The 20,672-nt window shown below is 35.6% G+C and overlaps 1 protein-coding gene across 3 annotated transcripts in view; it reads right to left on the bottom strand.

Moving 5' to 3' along the window:
* Positions 1-20,672, bottom strand: part of LOC136034446 (leucine-zipper-like transcriptional regulator 1) — a 187,701-nt gene that overhangs the window by 19,796 nt on the left and 147,233 nt on the right. For all 3 annotated transcript variants that reach the window (XM_065715626.1, XM_065715627.1, XM_065715628.1), the window contains 3 exons: positions 15,538-15,716; positions 10,417-10,566; positions 7,749-7,883 (listed from right to left, as the gene is read on the bottom strand). In XM_065715626.1, coding sequence (XP_065571698.1) covers positions 7,749-7,883; positions 10,417-10,566; positions 15,538-15,716 — 464 coding nt within the window. The remainder of the gene's footprint in view (positions 1-7,748; positions 7,884-10,416; positions 10,567-15,537; positions 15,717-20,672) is intronic.

Below are 20,672 nucleotides of genomic sequence, written 5' to 3'. Positions count from 1 at the left end.
GGAACTAGAGAACTACTGGGAAGAACCAATTAAAAAAGGTATACACACAAAGGAAGAATATTGATACTAAACTAATATGTTTTTTCGGTTATCCTTAAGCTTGAAAAATCAATACATTTGAAGCACAATAAAATGCAGGCTAGTCTCTACGGGATAATTTGAAGCGTGTATGAAAATACCACATAATATATATAGTAGAAGCAGGATATTCAGTAAATTTATAGCAAACAGTATAACTGGCTTTCACATAAAGTGAATATACCACTCGATGCCTTTTTTTATGCTCTTTACAAATATAATAATCGCTTCTACCGGAAATTCAAATTTAAGCACTTTTTGAGCTCTTCAAAATGACAAATTTTCAATTAGAGTATGACTTATCGCTCATTTTCCGTTTTCTCAGCGCCATCTTTTCCATCGAAAAAATAATGCTACATTTTCTCAGTGCTAGAATTATTTATAACAAGGTTAGTTTAGGCTAGGCTAGGTTAGGCTTGGTTAAAAAGTACTCAAATCTGAATTTCCGGTAGAAGCGATTATTATATTTGTAAAGAGCATGAAAAAAGGCATCGAGTGGTATATTCACTTTATACGAAAGCCAGTTATACTTTTTGCTATAAATTTACCGGATATTCATTAGATAATTGACCAGCATAAAAAGAAAAAACACAAAACATCACCTTCCTACAAAACAGAACAGAATCTTTATCAGCCTTTGGACCTGCCGTTTCTGACCAATGTTTGTAATGCCACTCCCATCAGATTGGCTGAGGAGCCATTCTACATACCTTTGATATAGATGGACAGGGGTAGTGGAATGAAAAGCCATCAGAACCAGGTTTTAAAACTTTTTGAAGGAGGTCCACAGGTCTGATCGAAAATAATCGTGTTAATATAGTTATATAATTCTCAGGTCTGGCCTGAAGGAGGGGGATTCATATACCCACCAAACCATCTGCAATATTAAAAACAGAAAGGGACTACCATTTTTTTGGTTCTGGAAAAGGGACTACCATTTTTTTGGTTCTGGAAAATCACTTATCAGGGGTTGAGTGCGATTAACAGGATATTTTCTCGCTCTCGAGAATTTATACTCAAGTGAAGCAAAAAATAAGGTTATGGCATATGGGACGATGCCAGGCGTGAGTAGGGACTGGTTCAGCTAGCCTCTTAACATCCAACGATGAAAAAAATATGTATATCTGAATAAATTAAATAAAAAAAAACAAGTTTTTTTACCTGAAAGTAAGGAGCGACATTAAAACTTAAAACGCACAGAAATTACTTCGTATATGAAAGAGGCTGCTTCCTCATCAACGCCCCGCTCTTTACGCTAATGTTTGACTCTTTCTCTCAATAATATGAAAAAAACTTCGTTTTCTTAAAGAGTTAAAGAGGCTGCGTCCCAAAGTCGAACCTTAAAACGTACAGGAATTAGAAAAGGCAGTTGGGGGGCTGCCGCCCCCCAAACCCCCCGCTTTTAAAGACTCTTTTGTACAGGTTTTTTGTTGTGGGGGGGACTTCATTGTCATTAATTACTAGTTTCGGCGCAATGGTTCTCCTGTCCTCTTGTGTTTAACATTTTTCGAAGTTATTCCATTATTCATTCATTTCAATTTTTTGTTAATTAAAAGAGGGCCTTTCCGAAGCCAAGAGCGGGGGGTTAGCAAAAAAACAAAAAAACTGTACAAAAGAGTCTTTAAAAGCGGGAGGTTTGGGGGGCGGCAGCCCCCCAACTGCCTCTTCTAATTCCTGTACGTTTTAAGGTTCGACTTTGGGACGCAGCCTCTTTAACTCTTTAAGAAAACGAAGTTTTTTTCATGTTATTTCTGTACGTTTTTCTAAAATCCATGGTGGATGTAATTTAATAATTCCTGTACTCCTTGTAGAGGAATTAGGAGAGGAAGTTGGAGGGCTGCCGCCCCCCAATCCCCCCGCTTTTAAATCATTGTATAAAATAGAAAAAAATAGATAGAATGACCGAAATGTTTCTTTTGCTCATAAGAAGCTAATATTCTGTTATCTCTCAAATGATAAGCAGTCCAGGTGTTAACAAAATTATACACTTTTATTTTGATCGCTACGTCCAAAAGCCTATAATAAAGAATTTATTCTAAAAATGCCTTCTCATATAGGAAACATCTTTAGGTAATTATAGTAAATTATATATTATTTATCTTATTTAGCAACTATTTATATAAAATAAGTAAATATCCACGTTTCATTAAATCGAGAAAAACTTAAACTTCTTCAAAACATTTGAAAATTCACCTAAAAATTGGCAATGAGCACTTAAAGGCTATAAAATATATACTTAAAGCACATTTATATCACACTTATTTCGGACATCGCTGAGGATTGCCCCAGTTGCAAAGTCCCCAACAGGGTCAAAAGTCAGTTCTTTTGGACATGTATCTTACAGCTCCAGTCAACTCGTGCACTCCACGAGTTGAATAAATAGATAGAATGACCGAAATGTTTCTTTTGCTCATAAGAAGCTAATATTCTGTTATCTCTCAAATGATAAGCTGTCCAGGTGTTATAAAAAATTTTTTGATGTGAAAAAAAACCGCCCGTAAGGGACTTGAACCCTTGACCCAAGGATTAAAAGTCCCGCGCTCTACCGACTGAGCTAATCACTTACATGTGTGTAAATATAACTTCTCAATAACTTTTAAAAATTTCAAATTAACATGGGCTCTTATGGAGAAAAATGCGTTAATTAAGTAGCTAATGCGTGGTTTCTGGAAAACAGGGAAGGAGTTATCGGATCGAGCTGAAATTTCGCGGATAAGCTCCTGGGCCGTAGGGGACCTTAACGTGTGAATTTCAACCAGATCGGACAACGTTAAAAAGGGGGGTGGGGTTGGGGGGTCGAAACTTTCGGGGGGTTAAGATTTTCCTACGAAACTTTCCAGGAAAATTACTCGGAGAATTCCGCATCGAATGAGTCTTCGTACACCCAGATCCGATGTCGGCTGTGACCTGTAGGCGTCTAGGAAAAAAAGAAAATGAATTTTAAGTGGCTATGCGTGGTTTCTGGAAAACAGGGAAGGAGTTATTGGATCGAGCTGAAATTTCGCGGATAAGCTCCTGGGCCCTAGGAGACCTTAACTTGTGAATTTCAGCCCGATCAGACAACGTTAAAGGGGGGCTGGGGTTGACGGGTCGAAACCTTCGGCCAGATTTTCCCCATGAAGGAAAAGTTGGAGGGGGATGACATTTGGCAGGTTTCTTAGCTGGAGCTCGGGCTACGAAATGAATCCATCCCTCTACGACCACTGGAACCGAAGATCGCTTAACATTGTCGTGGGTCGCCTCTTTATAGAGGCACGAGTGTGCCTCCTTGATTCTTCTTTTTAAAACAGTAAAAAACTTTAGCGTAAAGAGCGGGGCGTTGATGAGGAAGCAGCCTCTTTCATATACGAAGTAATTTCTGTGCGTTTTAAGTTTTAATGTCGCTCCTTACTTTCAGTTAAAAAAACTTGTTTTTTTATTTAATTTCTGAACGTTTTTGAATCAATGCATGTTTTGATTTTGGCTCTCCGCAAAGGAATAATCAAAACGAAATTTGCATTTTTTTTTTTTGGCTAAATGGCTTTCTCATAATTTTGATCGAATGATTTTGAGAAAAAAAGAGCGGAGGACGAAGCCTAGTTGCCCCCCGATTTTTTGGTTAATTAAAAAGGCAACTAGAACTTTTAATTTTTTACGAATCTTTTTATTGGTAAAAGATTTACGTAACTTATAAATTATCTTACGTAAAGAACTTTTGTATTCTCATGTTTTTATTACATATATGAGGGGATTCGCCCCATCGTCAGTACCTCGCTCTTTACACTAAAGCTTAAATTTTATCCCAATTCATTAAGAATAACTCCCTGAATCACAAAAGCCGTAGAATACGTAGTTGAAATTACTGAAAATACTTTAGCGTAAAGAGCGAGGTATTAGAACGAGGTGAGCCCCTCATATGGGTAATAATTTCTGTTTGTTTTAAGTTTTATTGCTGTTCCTTACTTCCAGCTGAAAAAGCTTTTTCACTTTTATTTTTTAATTGTTTTTTTTTTTAAATAATGCTAGTAAATCCTGCTCTCCCTTCATGGAAATTTTCTTCTCCCATTACAAATTCTCGAAGGAAAGTTCCCCCAGCATATCCCCCTCTTCTCAACCCCTCCCCCAAACCAAAAAATCCTCCTGAAAACGCCTGTATACTTCCCAATAACCATTACTATATGTAAGCACAGGTCAAAGTTTGTAACTTGTTGCCCCTCCCACGGGGACTGTGGGGGAGTAAGTCGTCCCCAAAGACATAGTTATAAGGTTTTTCGACTACGCTGAATAAAATGGCTATCTCAGAATTTCGATCCGTTGACTTTGGGAAAATAATTAGCGTGGGAGGGGGCCTAGGTGCCCTAAAATTTTTTTGGTCACTTAAAAAGGGCACTAGAACTTTTCATTTCCGTTAGAACGAGCCCTCTTGCAACATTCTAGGACAACTGTGTCGATACGATCATCCCTAGGAAAAAAAAACAACAAAAAAACAAATAAACACGTATCCGTGATTTGTCTTCTGGCAAAAAATGCAAAATTCCACATTTTTGTAGATAGGAGCTCGAAACTTCTACAGTAGGGTTCTCTGAGACGCTGAATCTGATGGTGTGATTTTCGTTAAGATTCTCTGACTTTTAGGGGGCGTTTCCCCCTATTTTCTAAAAAAACGCAAATTTTCTCAGGCTCGTAACTTTTGATGGGTAAGACTAAACTTGATAAAACTTATATATTAAAAACCAGCATTAAAATGCGATTCTTTTGATGTAGCTATTGGTATCAAAATTTCATTTTTTAGAGTTTTGGTTACTATTGAGCCGGGTCGCTCCTAAATTCAAAAATTAAAGTCTTTAAAAATTAAAACCTGGACAATCTGTCTTGGCTTTTTTCTACAATTGGCCATGACTTCCACTTTTCCCACAAATATTCCCTTTCTTTTAAATTCAAAAATTAAATTCTTTAAAAATTAAAACCTGGACATTCTGTCTTGGCTTTTTTCTACAATTGGCCATGACTTCCACTTTTCCCACAGCTATTCCCTTTCTTTTAAATTCAAAAATTAAAGTCTTTAAAAATTAAAACCTGGACAATCTGTCTTGGCTTTTTTCTACAATTGGCCATGACTTCCACTTTTCCCACAACTATTCCCTTTCTTTTAAATTCAAAAATTAAATTCTTTAAAAATTAAAACCTGGACAATCTGTCTTGGCTTTTTTCTACAATTGGCCATGACTTCCACTTTTCCACTTCCAAATTCAAAAATAGTCCGTTGATTTTTGAATTTAAAAGAAAGGGAATAGTTGTGGGAAAAGTGGAAGTCATGGCCAATTGTAGAAAAAAGCCAAGACAGATTGTCCAGGTTTTAATTTTTAAAGAATTTTGAATTTAAAAGAAAGGGAATAGTTGTGGGAAAAGTGGAAGTCATGGCCAATTGTAGAAAAAAGCCAAGACAGATTGTCCAGGTTTTAATTTTTAAAGAATTTAATTTTTGAATTTAAAAGAAAGGGAATAGTTGTGGGAAAAGTGGAAGTCATGGCCAATTGTAGAAAAAAGCCAAGACAGATTGTCCAGGTTCGTTACCACGAACTGTTTGAAAGTCTTGCCCCTGGGCATAATTTAAAATTGCTCGTGGAAATAGATGCAAAAGTTAAATGTAACAATTGAAATGCAGGAAAATAGGATAAAAATCTGAGAGAAACAAGAACGACCCTCTTCTATATCCTACCCCCATGGGAAGTGGGATAGTCGACGACAACTGAAGGTGAAACTAGGATATATGGCTCAAGAAAAAAAGCCTGGAGAATAAATTTCGATGCAAATATAGGATAAGAATGGGATTTGGGGTGACAGGACAAAGGTTTGGATGGAATAGGTAGTGGCTCGTAATAGGATAGAACATCTGTCAGGGATTGTACTCTTGAAGAGGATGCACTCTTCTCCATCAAACGAGGCCAAATGCCCCTTAAACTTTATAAGACAGTCCTCCCAAGGGGATTCCTCCCCACCAAGCAAGTCCAACTGCTCCAAAAAATTGTTAGGAATGATCCCAATCTTGTCCCAGGCTTTCTCAATCCAAAGCGAAATTCAATATCACCCGATTTTTTAAAACCCATAGTAATCCTTCTGAGTCTGTCTCCTGATTATCTTTATTTTCGATTTAGTTCAGTGCAGTTTCAATATTCCCCGATTTTTTCACCCTAATACCCTTAGCTTTATTAACAGTAGTAGGGGTACCAGTAGTAGAAAGAATAGTAGTAACACTAGAACTAATCGTAGTAGCATTAGCTTTAGTAGCTGTAGCAGTATGATTAGAAGCAATAGCATTAGGATGCAAATATTGTATTTTCGTCAGTTCAATATACCCCACAACAAGCCCTCTAAGTTTCAACTTCACGCACCAAGCTCTTCCTAAGATATTGCTTGTACACACTTGTGATAATCTGCATACAGATGGCGTGCTATGATTCAGTTCACCTTTGTCCTTAAAAATCCCCTAAAATTTCAACTTCATACCCTTAGGCATAGCTGAAATAGTAGTCACAGTAGAAGTATCAACATTATTAGCAATAGTAGTATTAACAGTAATAACACTAATAGTAGTTGCAGAACCAGTGATAGAGTATTGCCTATTAGTCAGTTTAAAATCTCTCTCATAAAATTAGTCATTACTATGACATTACCCAAATGTCCTTTTGATAACCTGAATATTCATATACTTCTTGAAATTTTCATTTTGATACTCTTAGCCTTACAAGTATTTGCAACAGAAGTAGTAGTTGGAGTAGTAGTAGTAGTAGTAGCAGTAGTAGTGTTCAAACTTAAGAGTTCAAACTGGATACCCATTCAAATGAGAGACATCCTTTTAACATGTTTTAGTAACAGCAGTAGCAGCAGTATTAATAACAGCAGTAGCATATAGACGTTGCATTTTGGTCAGTTAAAAATTTTTCTCAAGACAACACCTCGCCTTGATGCAATAAGCCGTTCCCAAAACATCGCTGACGTGCCCCTTTGACCCTCCTTTGACACCCTTTTCGTCTTAATAACCTTAGCCTTGCAAGTAGTTGCAATCGAAGTAGTAAGCTGGAGCAGTTTAGCTGCAGTAGTAGTAGCGGTTAAAGTAGCAGTGATAGCGTTAGTAGTAGCATGCACATATCACCTTTTGGTCAATTGATCTTCCCCTTTAAGCATTTTCTTAAGGTTCCCACTTAATGCTCAAATCTATTCTTGAGATAAACCCTTTTGACAATCTACATACACATGGTGTGTTTTGATTTAGCTCAAATTCCCCCTCATCTTCTGCTTTACTAGTAACATAGTTGTAGTGGAAGTATTAGGAGCAGTAGTGGAAGTAAAAGTGTTGTATTAGAATTAGTAACAGTAGTATTAATAGCAGCAGTAGCAGGTACATGTTGCTTTTTGTCAGTCGAACATCCCCTCATGATACCCCAGATATTTCATAATAGCCCATGATACCCTGATACCCCAGAGTTGACTCTTCTGTCAGCAATCCATTTGTACAGAGAATGTTTTGATTGCGATTTTCATTTCTCTTTTTTATTATAATTTTTTTCCACATTATAATGGTTCTATAGTCGCTACTAAATACGGCTCTTTCTAATCCAACTATCTTTATTCAAAGTTAAATATATGTTTTTAAAGCTGATATAAAATATTATGTTAAATAATATTTTTACCTTGGGAAAATTATGAACGATTAAATTCAAAGAGTACTTCTTCATGTCCAAAGCTTGAATACGATCAGCTGCTTCCAATATTTGGATTACATTGTCTGACGTCACATTCATTTCTAAGTTTTGCTTACAAAAAGCCTGAAACAATAAAAATTGGACACTTCAAGGTATAAACTTAGACTTCAACAAACCAGAGTAACAATTCCAATAAAGGTTGATTATGATTAAAGTTTGACGTCGTAATACGAAGGTATTAAAAGAAAAATAATTTATTAGAAACTTGAAATTGAAAAAGAATCAGGAGCATAGCAAAAACAACACTTGCAAGGGTGTGATGCTAAACAAAATAGAGGGAAAACAAATATCTAAGCATTAAAGAATTGAGAGGCGGAACCACGGACGTCAGCATGACAGTGAATACACAACCTCATACTTATCAGCAAATACAAAAATATAGTCACTGATGATGTGCTATTCTGTGCTAATGTGCTATTATATTCTATGGCAGAACTATGGGAGGAGCTATCGTGGCGTTTGTAATACAGTGAAGCAGTTTATGTGCTATAATTGGAGAAGATAGTTCACACACAACCTGATACTTATCAGTGAATATAAAAACATATTCACTGATAATGTGCCATTCTCTGCTAATATATTCCATGGGGAAACCATGGAATGCAGTTTATGTACTTTATTTGGGGAAGATGGTTCATACACAACCTCATACTTATCAACAAATATAAAATATATTCATTGATAATATGCTATTATTATTATAAAAACATATTCACTGATAATGTGCCATTCTCTGCTAATATATTCCATGGGGAAACCATGGAATGCAGTTTATGTACTTTATTTGGGGAAGATGGTTCATACACAACCTCATACTTATCAACAAATATAAAATATATTCACTGATAATATGCTATTCTGTGCTAACTTAAACTCCTTATACTTCTTATACCACTAACTGGGCTTCAACTTCTTATACTTCTGACCACTGACTTATACTTCACACCACTGACTTATACTTATACTTAAAACTCCTTATACTTCTTATACCACTGACTGGGCATCAACTTCTTACACTTCTGACCACTGACTTATACTTCAGACCACTGACTTATACTTATACTTAAACTCCTTATACTTCTTATACCACTGACTGGGCATCAACTTCTTATACTTTTGACCACTGACTTATACTTAAACTTCTTATACTTCTTATACCAGTGACTGGGTTTCAACTTCAACTTCTTACTTTACTATTTTTCAAAATCAAAACGTTTGTAGTATTTTAGGTGCTATTAGTACAAATAACTAAATTTAACTAAATTTAACTACTAAATTTCTAAAATAACTAAATTTGATAGCAACTTGAGATGGATGGTGAAAAATCTACTCCCCTAATTCATCCAAAATTTTTCTCAGCCCGCTCCACAAAAAGTTACTAGTGAAGGTTATTGCTTTAAATATATTGTATATCTTTCTTAAAATGCTGTCACTCCCACTCCCCCTTAAATGAAAATCTTCACATGCCCTCAATAAAGGTTGGGCATTGTTTTTTTGTTTTTTTAAGAATTAACGACGCTTCTTGACTACTAAGGTCCCTGCGTCGGCCCTGCAGTGCATTGCTGCAGCGTGATTCGATCTCTGGGTCCCGTATTACCAAGCTAAGGTCAAATCCACTGCGCCACCACAGGACTTGGGCATTGTATCCCTTAGATTGAATGATTTTTGAAATGGAGTGCTTAAAACCCACAGAACGTAAAGCACAAATAGTAAACACAATAGTAAATACAAACAGTAAACATCAGAAAGAAGTTACTAACTTATGATACGGTGTTTGGAGGCTCAGTTTCAGAATTGCTATTTGTTTGACCAATATAGCATATATAAACAGTATAGTTTTTATATCAAATTTATTTTGGTATAGTTTTCATTTCTTACTTTGGTATGGTTTTTATCTTTTATGTTATTTTCATGTCTATTTTAGCTACTTATCCTGGTTCTTCTTTTTCTGTTCCGGCTAATGGAAGCTTCCACACGTGAAACCGAATATTTGGAAATTTATTACTTACACAAATAATAATTGTGGAAGTTTATTTCTTCCACAGTTTTAATTGAAGTTGTCACCAGCAGTAATATACTATCCATTGTTATCCATTCTTAAATCCATTGTTAATATCCACTGTTAAATATGCATTCTATTTACAAGTATATACACAGTTAGGTATTCGATTTCATTCGTTATAGAGATTCACTAATATTTAACAAAAAAGTAAAAAAAAATCGAATGACAATTAAGTAAAAAAAACTAAAAAAAGTAAAAAAAAGAAGAGAGAATCAAGCATGGTGCTAACCATTATATGTATTAATGAGTAGATGAAAAAAAAATATACTGGTAAAATAGAAAAAAATAATATCTTTTGTCTCTTTTTCATGTTCTTAGTCTTATGTAAGTTCATAAATATAATTAATTTAATAGAATAATAATTACAATTTACTTTAAAAATAATTCAGAAGTATTAGAACTTGTTCATTTTATTACCCAAAAATGAAGTATCGTTTTTACTCTTTTGCACTAATTAAAACAAGCAACTACCCCAATTAAAACGGGAGTAAAAGGGTAATTGTAGCCTTACATAAATATATGAGGGGTACTTACCTGCAGGCGATTATTTGTAAATCCAAAGAAATAGGGAGCGCTGAATAAGTACAACGAGTCTTCAGGAGGCATCTTGACGTCTCCGTTGTAGATGTAATGAAGAAGGGATTCAAAGGACTGGCGTGAGGGTATCATTTCTCCAATTGTAATCTGCAAAGTATTTATTGTTAAAAGTCCGAATACTTTTTTTCTTACAGGGAAATAAATGACTAAGCCAACATTATAGGTGTAATTAAGAAGGGACTCAGACGATTGGCTGAGTGTATTGTAATCTACATTCCTACAATTTCAATCTGTCGAGTATTCGATATTGGAAGTCAGGAATACTTTTTTTCTTACTGCGAACTGAGTAAGATACCTACCGTTAGCAAGACAAAAAATAAGACAAAAATAAAAGATTTTACTGGAAAATATAAATACCATACTGCCTATTTTGTAGGAAAATTGTAAATTCTTAATAATTTATACACATACAATAAAAAAAAAAGAAGCTTTTTCAATAATATTTCTAGCTTCAGTCTTAACTTCCTTATCTAAGACACCGTCAGTAACTTCACAAATTGTTTTCTAAATTTTTCCAACCATCTTCCACATTATCAAATTTCAGACTCTCAAGTTTAGCATTCAACTGTTCCTGGAAAATTTCTCTTTAATTCTCATCCTGGAGTCTACCAACATCATAACTTATCGGGAGGTAGTTATCGTTCCTAAATTTCAGCTTAAAATTAACCCTAGACATTACTAGATGATGATCTTTACTTAACATCAATAACTGCACTCCTATATACCCTAGTATCTTGTATTGATCCTGCCAGTGTTCCATTTACTATAACAATATCAATAAGCTTTGTTGTCTTACCATCACGTGAATACCCAGTCAACTTATGGGCCATTTTATGACCAAACACCGTATTGATTAAAGCTAGATTGTTATACATACAAAATTGCAAAAGTCTGTAGCCATTACTGTTTTCTTTTCCAACACCAAATTTATATAGGCTTAGATACCATCTATCCCTATTTCTACCAACCTGGGCGTTAAATTCTCCTAGGAAAAACACCATATTTCTACTTGGGACCCTGTCTATTTGCTCCTGTAACTGTTTCTAAAATTTATCTGAGTCACTAGTAGTAACAGGGGCATATACAATAAATGATACCCAGAACTTTATTGTCATAAATTGAACAATTAGTATTCTATTAGTAATACCTTCCCAGCCTAAACAAGACTTAGCAGCTACCTTGTTCATCACTTGAGTAGATATGTTAATCCTCGTCCTGGACTGGATTAACTGAACTGGATTCTGGGACCATTGCTTTTCCGGTGGCCATAACTATGACAATTGAAACTTGGAATGTTACAACGTTAAAAAAAAACTATCCTATTTAAATTTTGACTGACGAATTCAAACGCTGGGAACTGAACTTATTATGAGTTCCAGAAATTCATATCCCACGACTAGGAAACATGAAATTAGGTGATATACGATGTATTTATTAAGGCAGGAAGGATAGGGTGCATAGCCAAGGAGTAGGGCTCGTCATGAACAAGGCAGCTATAAAATCTTGCTTAGGCTGGAAAGGTTTTAATAATAGAATGCTTGTTGCTAATTTTATGATTAAAACATGCAGAGTATCAATCCTTGCAGTCCCTGTGGAACAGACAAGTGGAGATATCAATGAATCAGATGAATTTTACTTACAGCTACAGGAACAAATAGACAGGGTAAAAGGTAGAAATGTAGTATTTTTATTAGGGGATTTTCAATGAAAGGGTCGATGGAATTAGCGATAGATGGTGTCCTTACCTATGTAATTTTGGTGTAGAAAAAAAAAACATTAGCGGTTACAGACTGCTGCAATTTCGTAGGAATAACAATGTAGTTATCATCAATACAGTTTTCCGTCATAAAATGGCTAATAAGTTAAAATGGTATTCACATGATGGCAATATACCTAACCTTATTGATTATATTATTGTAAATCGAAGACAGGCAGGATCAATACAAGATACAAGGGTATATACAAATGTTGTTATTGATATTAAAAGTAAAGTTCATCATCTAATATTGTCTAGGATTAGCCTAAAGCTGAAGCTTAGGAGGGGTGACCACCTTTCGGGAAGCTATAACTTTGGTAGACTCCAGGATAAAAATTTTAAAGAAACTTTCCCAAAACGGTCAAATACTAAACTGAAGGTTCTAAAATTTAAAAACATACAAGATAGATGGAGTGATTTCCGAAAAAAGTTAGTGAGGTTGCTGATGGTGCCTTAGGAAAGATAGTAAGAAACTCATCTGGATTAATAATGAAAATGTTTTAAGTTTAATAGAGAGAAGGGGAGCTCGTATAGGACTTATTTGGGTGACAGATCACATGAAAATAAGAGGAATGTAAAGAAAGTTGAGAAAGCACTAAAATATGAATTAGAGAGGAATGTAAAACAAGTGGAGAAAGCATTATAAATAAATTGAGGCGGTGTCAAGTGGAGGCGTGGAAGAAACTGCTGAAGATCTGGAAGATGCGGAAGAACACATGGGGAAAGTAGAGAAAGCATTATTACGTGAATAAGAGGAATAAAAAGAAAGTGTAAAAAGCACTTAACTATGAAATAAGGAGCTATGAAGTGTAGGCCATGGAATAAACTGCTAAAGATCCGGAAGATGCAGACGGCACAAGAGTAAACATTGTACTAACATGTTAAAAACTTGAGAGGGAATGTTTAATCTGGAAAAGGCTATCTTTTAAATTATGCTAAATGACTGCCCCCCCTCCCTCGTCCTAAGACAACATGAATAGTTTGGGCGTAAAATGACAGATTTTTTTCCGGTAGTAATCGGTAAAGATTTGTGTGGACTATTTAGTGTGGAGGATGTTAGGTTGAAAAAATACATTCATACATGCAAGAAGTCCGAAGAGTTACTGGAAAGAGGATATCATACATCTATTTAGACTTAAAAGTATAAAGGAATTTAATGACAAAATTGCGTCCCAGAAGAGGGCTTCGCGGGTAACCCTCATGGACGGGATATAAAGATGGACTAGAGGATGATGGGCCAAAATCGGTAGATAACTGAATATGGTAGGTATTCATGCAATACGTCCAGTGTTGCTGTTCCATTAGGTATTCCAAACTTACAATACTATAATAACTTTTACTCTAATAAAAATGGCCTTTGCAAGTATTCAAGTGAGAATTAATAAGATCTCTTGAGTATACAATGTTTGCTAAGATGACAAATAGCTTTCGTTTTTCAGAAAAATTATAAAAAGTTCAAAAGCATTTCTATAAAGAAAGTCTTTGAATTTTCAAAAAAAAACCTAACAAATCTTTTGCGAGTAATTTAAGCTGGAATAATAAAAAATATTCCTCAGGTCTTGATTACGTATAAGCGTTAAAACCTTAAAAGTCAAAAAATCCCCTCACTATTCTATTAAAAAAAAAACACTCTATGTAGTATTCAAGTAAAAACAAGTAAAATCCTTGGGGATTCCAATTCTCAAGAACTACTCAGAGCCGGACCTTTAAACACTGTGAATCTTCATCTTAAAATATTTGGCATAGAAATTAAAAGTAAACTGCACGAAGGCATTAACACATAAAGCTAATCTAACATGCTGACATTTAGTCGTTGCATTAAAAAAGTCAAAATAGTAGAACAAAAAGTCAAACACTGGTAGCAAGTAATATTAAGGCACAGAGTAAATTGAAAAGGCAGAGAAAAATTAAGGAGTTTGCTAAATAGCACTAAATGGTGCTGACCATACTTTCTTTTGGCCAAAATTAAGTATCCACTTATCAGTTATTTTATACTATTTCGTAAAACCATTGTTTTAACGTAAATCCTCATTTTACCCCGATTACCTTTGCTTCATTCGACTTTAGCAAGCCTCATAAACGGCAACATTTTTCGAACATGATTATTGATCCACCGTTTCTATCGACAGAAAAAAAAATGCAACAGAGAAGAAAACACACATTCGATTCACATTCGAAAGACGACGTTTACTGCATGGTATTACCAAAGAACCAAGCCTCCGCTAAATTGCCGAAAATGTATCAACCGAGCACACACATTCTCAATTCTGCGAAAAGCTACTTGAAACAAACATGGCCTGAATCTTAGTTCATATTAAATAAAAATCAACAAGTTTTTTTTTAACTGAAAGTAAGGAGCGACATTAAAACTTAAAACGAACAGAAATTACTTCGTGCATGAAAGGGGCTGCTCCCTCCTCAACGCCCCGCTCTTTACGCTAAAGTTTGACTCTTTCTCTCAACTTTACTTTTTAAAACAGTAAAAACTTTAGCGTAAAGAGCAGGGCGTTGAGGAGGGAACAGTCCCCTTTCGTATATGAAGTAATTTCTGCGTACTTTACGCATCTATAATTACAACCACTTACTTCATATAACAACCTTTTCCCCTTAAGAACCGTTTCTTTAGGGAAAAAACTCCACACTACTCTTGACAATAAATCGCGCCAGTATACTTGCATAGGCCAATAAAGCTCAGTATAGGACAATGTAAAAATTGATCGGAAGCCTTAATTTCATACCAAGTGCATACAATGTAGTTGTGAAATAATCCAACACATAATCCTCTATTAATGCTCACTGCTTGACAGCTGGATGAACACTGAATGAAAATTTATTAATTTTTGGTTTCTTTTTTTTTCGTCTTTTTCTTTACATGTGATAAAATTTAACTTTATTTTTTTCTTGCTGAAAAACGGCTCCAGGACGCAGAGTCGAAATATTCGTATTTTATGATTTAAAGTTTTTTTTTTTTTTTTTGTTCCACTGCAATTCAAGTTATACCTGTTATTCTCTCTCTTAAATTTTGTAAATAGAAAAGAAGTGTGGTTAAAGAAATTATTTATCGTATTGATGTATGAACTCTTCCCATAATGTATGAATTCTCTGATGTCTGGTGGATGAATTTTCGTATGAATGATGTATGAATTCTTCCCATAATTTCAGCTGAGTCACAAGATAAATTTTGGGAACACGTACGTTCGACGAAAATGGAGTTACTAACTGCAAAAATGTATGCGAAAGAATTCTTAGGCAGCTGTCAAGACCAGCAAGTTATAAGCAGTAGTGCCATCTATAAAACTTACAGTAACAACATTATTTTCGGGCATGAAAGATCTGAACATTCCTTCAAAGTATGAACATCGAGCAGTTAATATCGCCTTGTGCGCCGGAAATCTGGTCCCATCCAACACCAGAGTTACGTCACAAAATTCTTTTCCCACGGTGCGCAAAAAAACCTCCATATCTTGTTCAAGACTAGTCCCTAAAATATTAAAATCAATAACTAAAAAACGGAACACAATTTAGTTAAAAGATTAATACAGTTTAAAACAGAATTAGGCTTGAATTCCCTAAGGAGGACTTGGGAAAGGAAGACTTAGGAGGACGAAGCACAAAATTGATTCGTTTTTCAGGTAGACCCAGGAAAGGAAAAAAAATTATGCAAGCTAAAGTATTGATTAAGTAACTTACTAATGTAAATGAATTTGCTGGAAGTACCATGGTAGATTAAAATGGAATTAAGCTTAGTTTCCCCGTGGAGTAGCGTAGATAGATACACAAATTCTACATTTTGGCAGAAGGGAGGGTGGGTGTTCAAGAAAAAGCCAAAACATGCGAATTTTACTTATTTATTAATGCAATAACGCGAAAAGCTTTCACTATTCCCTTTATGCAAGATATAAAGTTAAATTGATAATTAAGAGACGAAGCCGATTCTAATTCACCAAGTCTATTCCAAAGCTGTGTTTTCCAGGCGTTTGACAAGGAACTAACATATGTACAGTACATATGTACATACACATACCCCTTAACAGTCTGAAATTTCCACATTTATAACATTAGTCTTAGTAATAGCAGTAGCGGTAGTAGTACTACTACCATTAGTAATAGTAGTGTATTTTGTATAATGCATATAGTGGATTTTTATTAGTTCACCATGCCCTGAAAATTACAACCTATTATTCTGAGCTGTTCTTGAGGTACCCCTCATAGACCCCTTTGACAGCCTGCACACACATAGTGTTTCACAAAGTAGTAGTAGCACCATGTACATATACATATACATATAGCACCTATACATATAGTACATATACATATAGCACCTAGGAGCTGGTTCACAATCCCCTTCAAAATGCAGAGAAAATTTTAATCTAATACCCAAAGCTGCCTCTAGGACATAGCTGTTATGCCCTTTTAATGACCTGCATCGAAATACTGTATTTCGATTTAATTCAACATCCTCCTCAACATACCCTGGAAGTTTCACTGCAATACCCTTAGCGTCAGTAGTAGTAGTAATAGCAGTCATAGTGGTGTCGGTTATAGTAGTAATAGTAGTATTAGTACCATATGTAGTAGAAGTAGTAGTAGTAGAGGTCACCAATCAAGTAGAGGCCAAAAATCTAGATAATAATGTTAATGACCGGGTCTGTCAGTTTAAAAATACTGAAGGTTTATCAATTATTCATGGGCAAACTAATCCGTCTGACTTTGTCTCACCTCTGAAGAATTATATTTCTACTAATCATTGTAGTGACCTAGGCCCTATTACAGACATCTAAAATTGTTTCGAAGTAGCGAAGTGAATAACCTGATAAATAAGAAACCCCTTAGTCTCAAATACATAATTGTGCAGATATGATTTTCGTCGATTCATAGAAAATAGGAGATGACCGTACCTTTAGACACGATCGTGTTTCAAGCAATTTCCTAAGAAAAAATAATTGTTGTAGCAGTGCTAAAGAAAATTGCAAGTTTTTCAAGCATGGGAATTGCAACCTGGGCGAAAATTGTTCTCATAATTACACGGCTATAACTAATATTACTACTACTACTAATAGCTCACTGCAGCACCAAGCCGCCTGAAGCAAACACATCCATGCACGCTCCTCCTCCAACCTAATCTATTCAAGGCCTCCCTCAGCTGCTCACAACCTCAAGAAACGAAATCAAACATTCAAATATTTGTAAATAATTCTTAAGTGGTAATTTTAGAGCTAGTCGTTGCAATCTGTTACATTTATGCAAGTTTTACCTATTGGGTGAATGAAGTATGCTTGAGTGCAATTTTAAGCATGTTAACATTTGTACCGTTTTTTCCAGTGGTCACTGTTTTAGTTGCACTAAGGGTCTCACGTTAAGGCTCCTCCTTCTATTTATATACCCCAAGGAATAAAACTGCACCAATCTGCAAAAGATATAAATCACTCCCTCCTCTGGCCGTCCTTCTTCAGCACATTACGCCCAGGCGAAAAACTCCCACCAAATTTCGTCGAACAAAGCTAAAAAATTAACGAACCATTTCCGATTACCAACACCCCCTCCTCTTTTAACCAGCTCCCGTCCCGAACGCATGAACAAGAAATATCCTCATCGTTCCGATATTATACCAATCCTCTTACAAACGTCAGTAGCCAGCCCTCCTTCTCCTACCATGCTAAAAAAACATCCCTTTGCTACTTTTCCCCTCACTCAAAAGCCTTATTTCCTCTCCATTTACAGTATGTGGCCCTATATCCTCCCCACTCTCCCACAAACCAACGACTCCTTGTCGGACATGAATCACGATTTCCACCATGGCAATTACCATCTAACAGGCGTTTAACAGATTACCTCCATTTCACCGTCGTTCCATGTTAATAATATCCCCGTAAATTATCCACTCTCCTCCTTTTCTCTCAGCCCCCTTTTAAATTCTGCTTCCCAAACGAACCCCATTCTTCATCCCAAAAAAGATGGCTCTCCTCCAGATCCACGTTCCTCCCACTCACTTCTTGCTCCAACTATTAAAACACACAAAATTTCTCACTTTAGTAATCGTTTTACTTTCCCGCAGCTCCTTGTTACGAAAGCCGAAAGCCTGAATTTTGACAAATTGATCGAACTATACAAAACTGATGTAATTACCGTATCTGAGGTTCAATTAAAGAACCCTGATTTATTGAGAATTATTAACCGCTCCCAATTCATAAAACTTCGTCCTCATGATCACCCCCTACGTAAAAAGGGAGGTGGAATACTATCTTTTGTAGGTAATTGTCTTTTTCTTAAATTAAATAATGCTCCCAACCTTTCAGATTATGATTAAATCGTTCGGGTAAGTGTAAGACCCAAAGATTTACCACGCCCCTTTAATTTGATTGCGTTTTGCTGCTTTTATTATTCTCCACGTCAAAATGCTGCACAAGTGATTCTACCAGCAACTGTATAACAGTGCCCGCTTTGTTCTCTGCAAATTCCCGAACGGCGGTATTTCCCTAGTAGGTGATTCTAATGACCTAATGTTAAATTCCCTTTGTAGTTCCCTCAACTTAAAACACGAAGTAAAAATACCAACAACCAAAGAGAATTCTACTCTTGATTTGATTTGTGCCAATATACGTTCTTTCTATGTCCCACCTGACCCTTTGCTTCTATTAGGAGGAACCTACCATTTTTGTTTATTAATGAAGGCTCTCTCCAGCTTTAATCGTACTTATTCTGTTACTGAGTTCTCTTATTACCCAATTGCCAATGATTGCCTTTTCGAATTTAGATCTTGTATGATTAATGAAAACTGGCTAACTCTTAAGAGGAAATATGCAATTTAATGTTAAGGTCTCTAACTTCCAAAATCTAATTATAACAAAAGACTTAGATTCCTTCCCTGAGAAAAAAGTAAAAACATGTTCTAATAACAGACTGCACATTACTAGCCAATTAAAGAATCTAATTAGAATTAAAATGAGTCTACTTAGGAGGGTTTAAACATCCAAAGCTAACTCACTGCGTAAACATATAAAAAAAGAACTATATAAATCTGCTTCTTCGTATTACAAATGTAAAGTCAAGGATTTATTTTCTACAAAGCCAAAACAAAAGCTTAATAGAAAAATTATTGCGGAAAAACACATAATAACACAGATTTTTATTTCTAAGAGTAGCCCTCAGTTACAGCCAATGTTCTGAACAATTTTCTTTCCTCCATAGTCCAGACCCTACCTCCCCAATCTTCATGATTTGTGTTGTCTCAATTTCCCGTTATTTCGTTCTCAGATGCAGAGACAAAAATTCAGAACATTAAGGAGAGCAGTACGTCGGCTAGACATTTCGATTTTTAATAAAATCACCTCTACGGTTAAATTCCCAAATTGTTGGAAATTATGTTTTTTTACTCCCGTAAAAATGAAAGATAACAAGCAAGATTTTGATGGTGTCCGTCCCATTACTCTTACTATAGTTTTTTCCAAGTTATATGAAGCTTTTTAGCTGACGGATTGAAAGTATAGATAATCCGAAATGTTGGCCAACGACAATTCGGAAACTTAAGTTCTACATCTACCACCCACTCTCTCGTTCACCTATGCGACACGGTATGTCAGACCCTTAAAAACAGAATAACTGGCTCAATATTATCGCTGTTGATTTACAAAAAGCTTTTAATTTAATTAACTACAAGATACTGATGGGAAAACTATCCAATGACTTTCTAGTTCACTCTTATTTAATTAGAATAACTGCATCTTTCCTGTCTAATAGAAAACAAGTCGTGAAATACCCGAATGCATATTCTGATTCCATCCCAATTTATAATGGTGTACCCCAAGGTACCCTCTTAGGTCCAACTTTATTTCTTGCAATGATAAACAACCCTGGTGTCGATTTCCCGGATAGATGGAAATTCATTTACAATCTAACTGTCTTAGAGACATATTTCAAAAGTTTGAAAAGTAACCCAATGAACATCTTGGAATCGATATCAGCCGAAGCTGCTACTAACGATATTAGAGTCAACCCTTTAAAGTGAACGGTTTAAAATATTAATTTCCTTAAAACTCCCCCTTCTTTCTCCCGTCCAATCCCTCTGAAATGTGCTGGGTTTTACAATCTCGAGCAACTTAAAATGGGATTGCCATATTAATGGCATCTTAAAATGTGTAAATGCCGCATTTCCCGTTCTTAGACTTCTTAAAGAATTTAAATGCCCTGAACGCACTTTTTGAGGAGTTTCTCTCATTTGTATGCCCAACCCTCAAGCACACCTGTCCTGTTTGGCATCCTGGCATCTCTATTACATTGTCGGACAGAATAAATACAATCCAAAAGAGGTACCCAAGAACTATCTTCAATGAGGGTAAGGTTCCTTATATTTCCCACCTTCGGGGAGCTAATCTAGTCACCTATAAGGAAAGGAGGGTAAAAAATTCCTTGCGTTTCGCCAACAATGTCCTTCACAACT

This window comes from Artemia franciscana, chromosome 13 (genome assembly GCF_032884065.1).
Source record: "Artemia franciscana chromosome 13, ASM3288406v1, whole genome shotgun sequence".
Lineage (NCBI taxonomy): Eukaryota > Metazoa > Arthropoda > Branchiopoda > Anostraca > Artemiidae > Artemia > Artemia franciscana.
The sequence above is the reverse complement of the archived record's forward strand: the minus strand, read 5'-3'. Positions and strand labels throughout refer to the sequence as shown.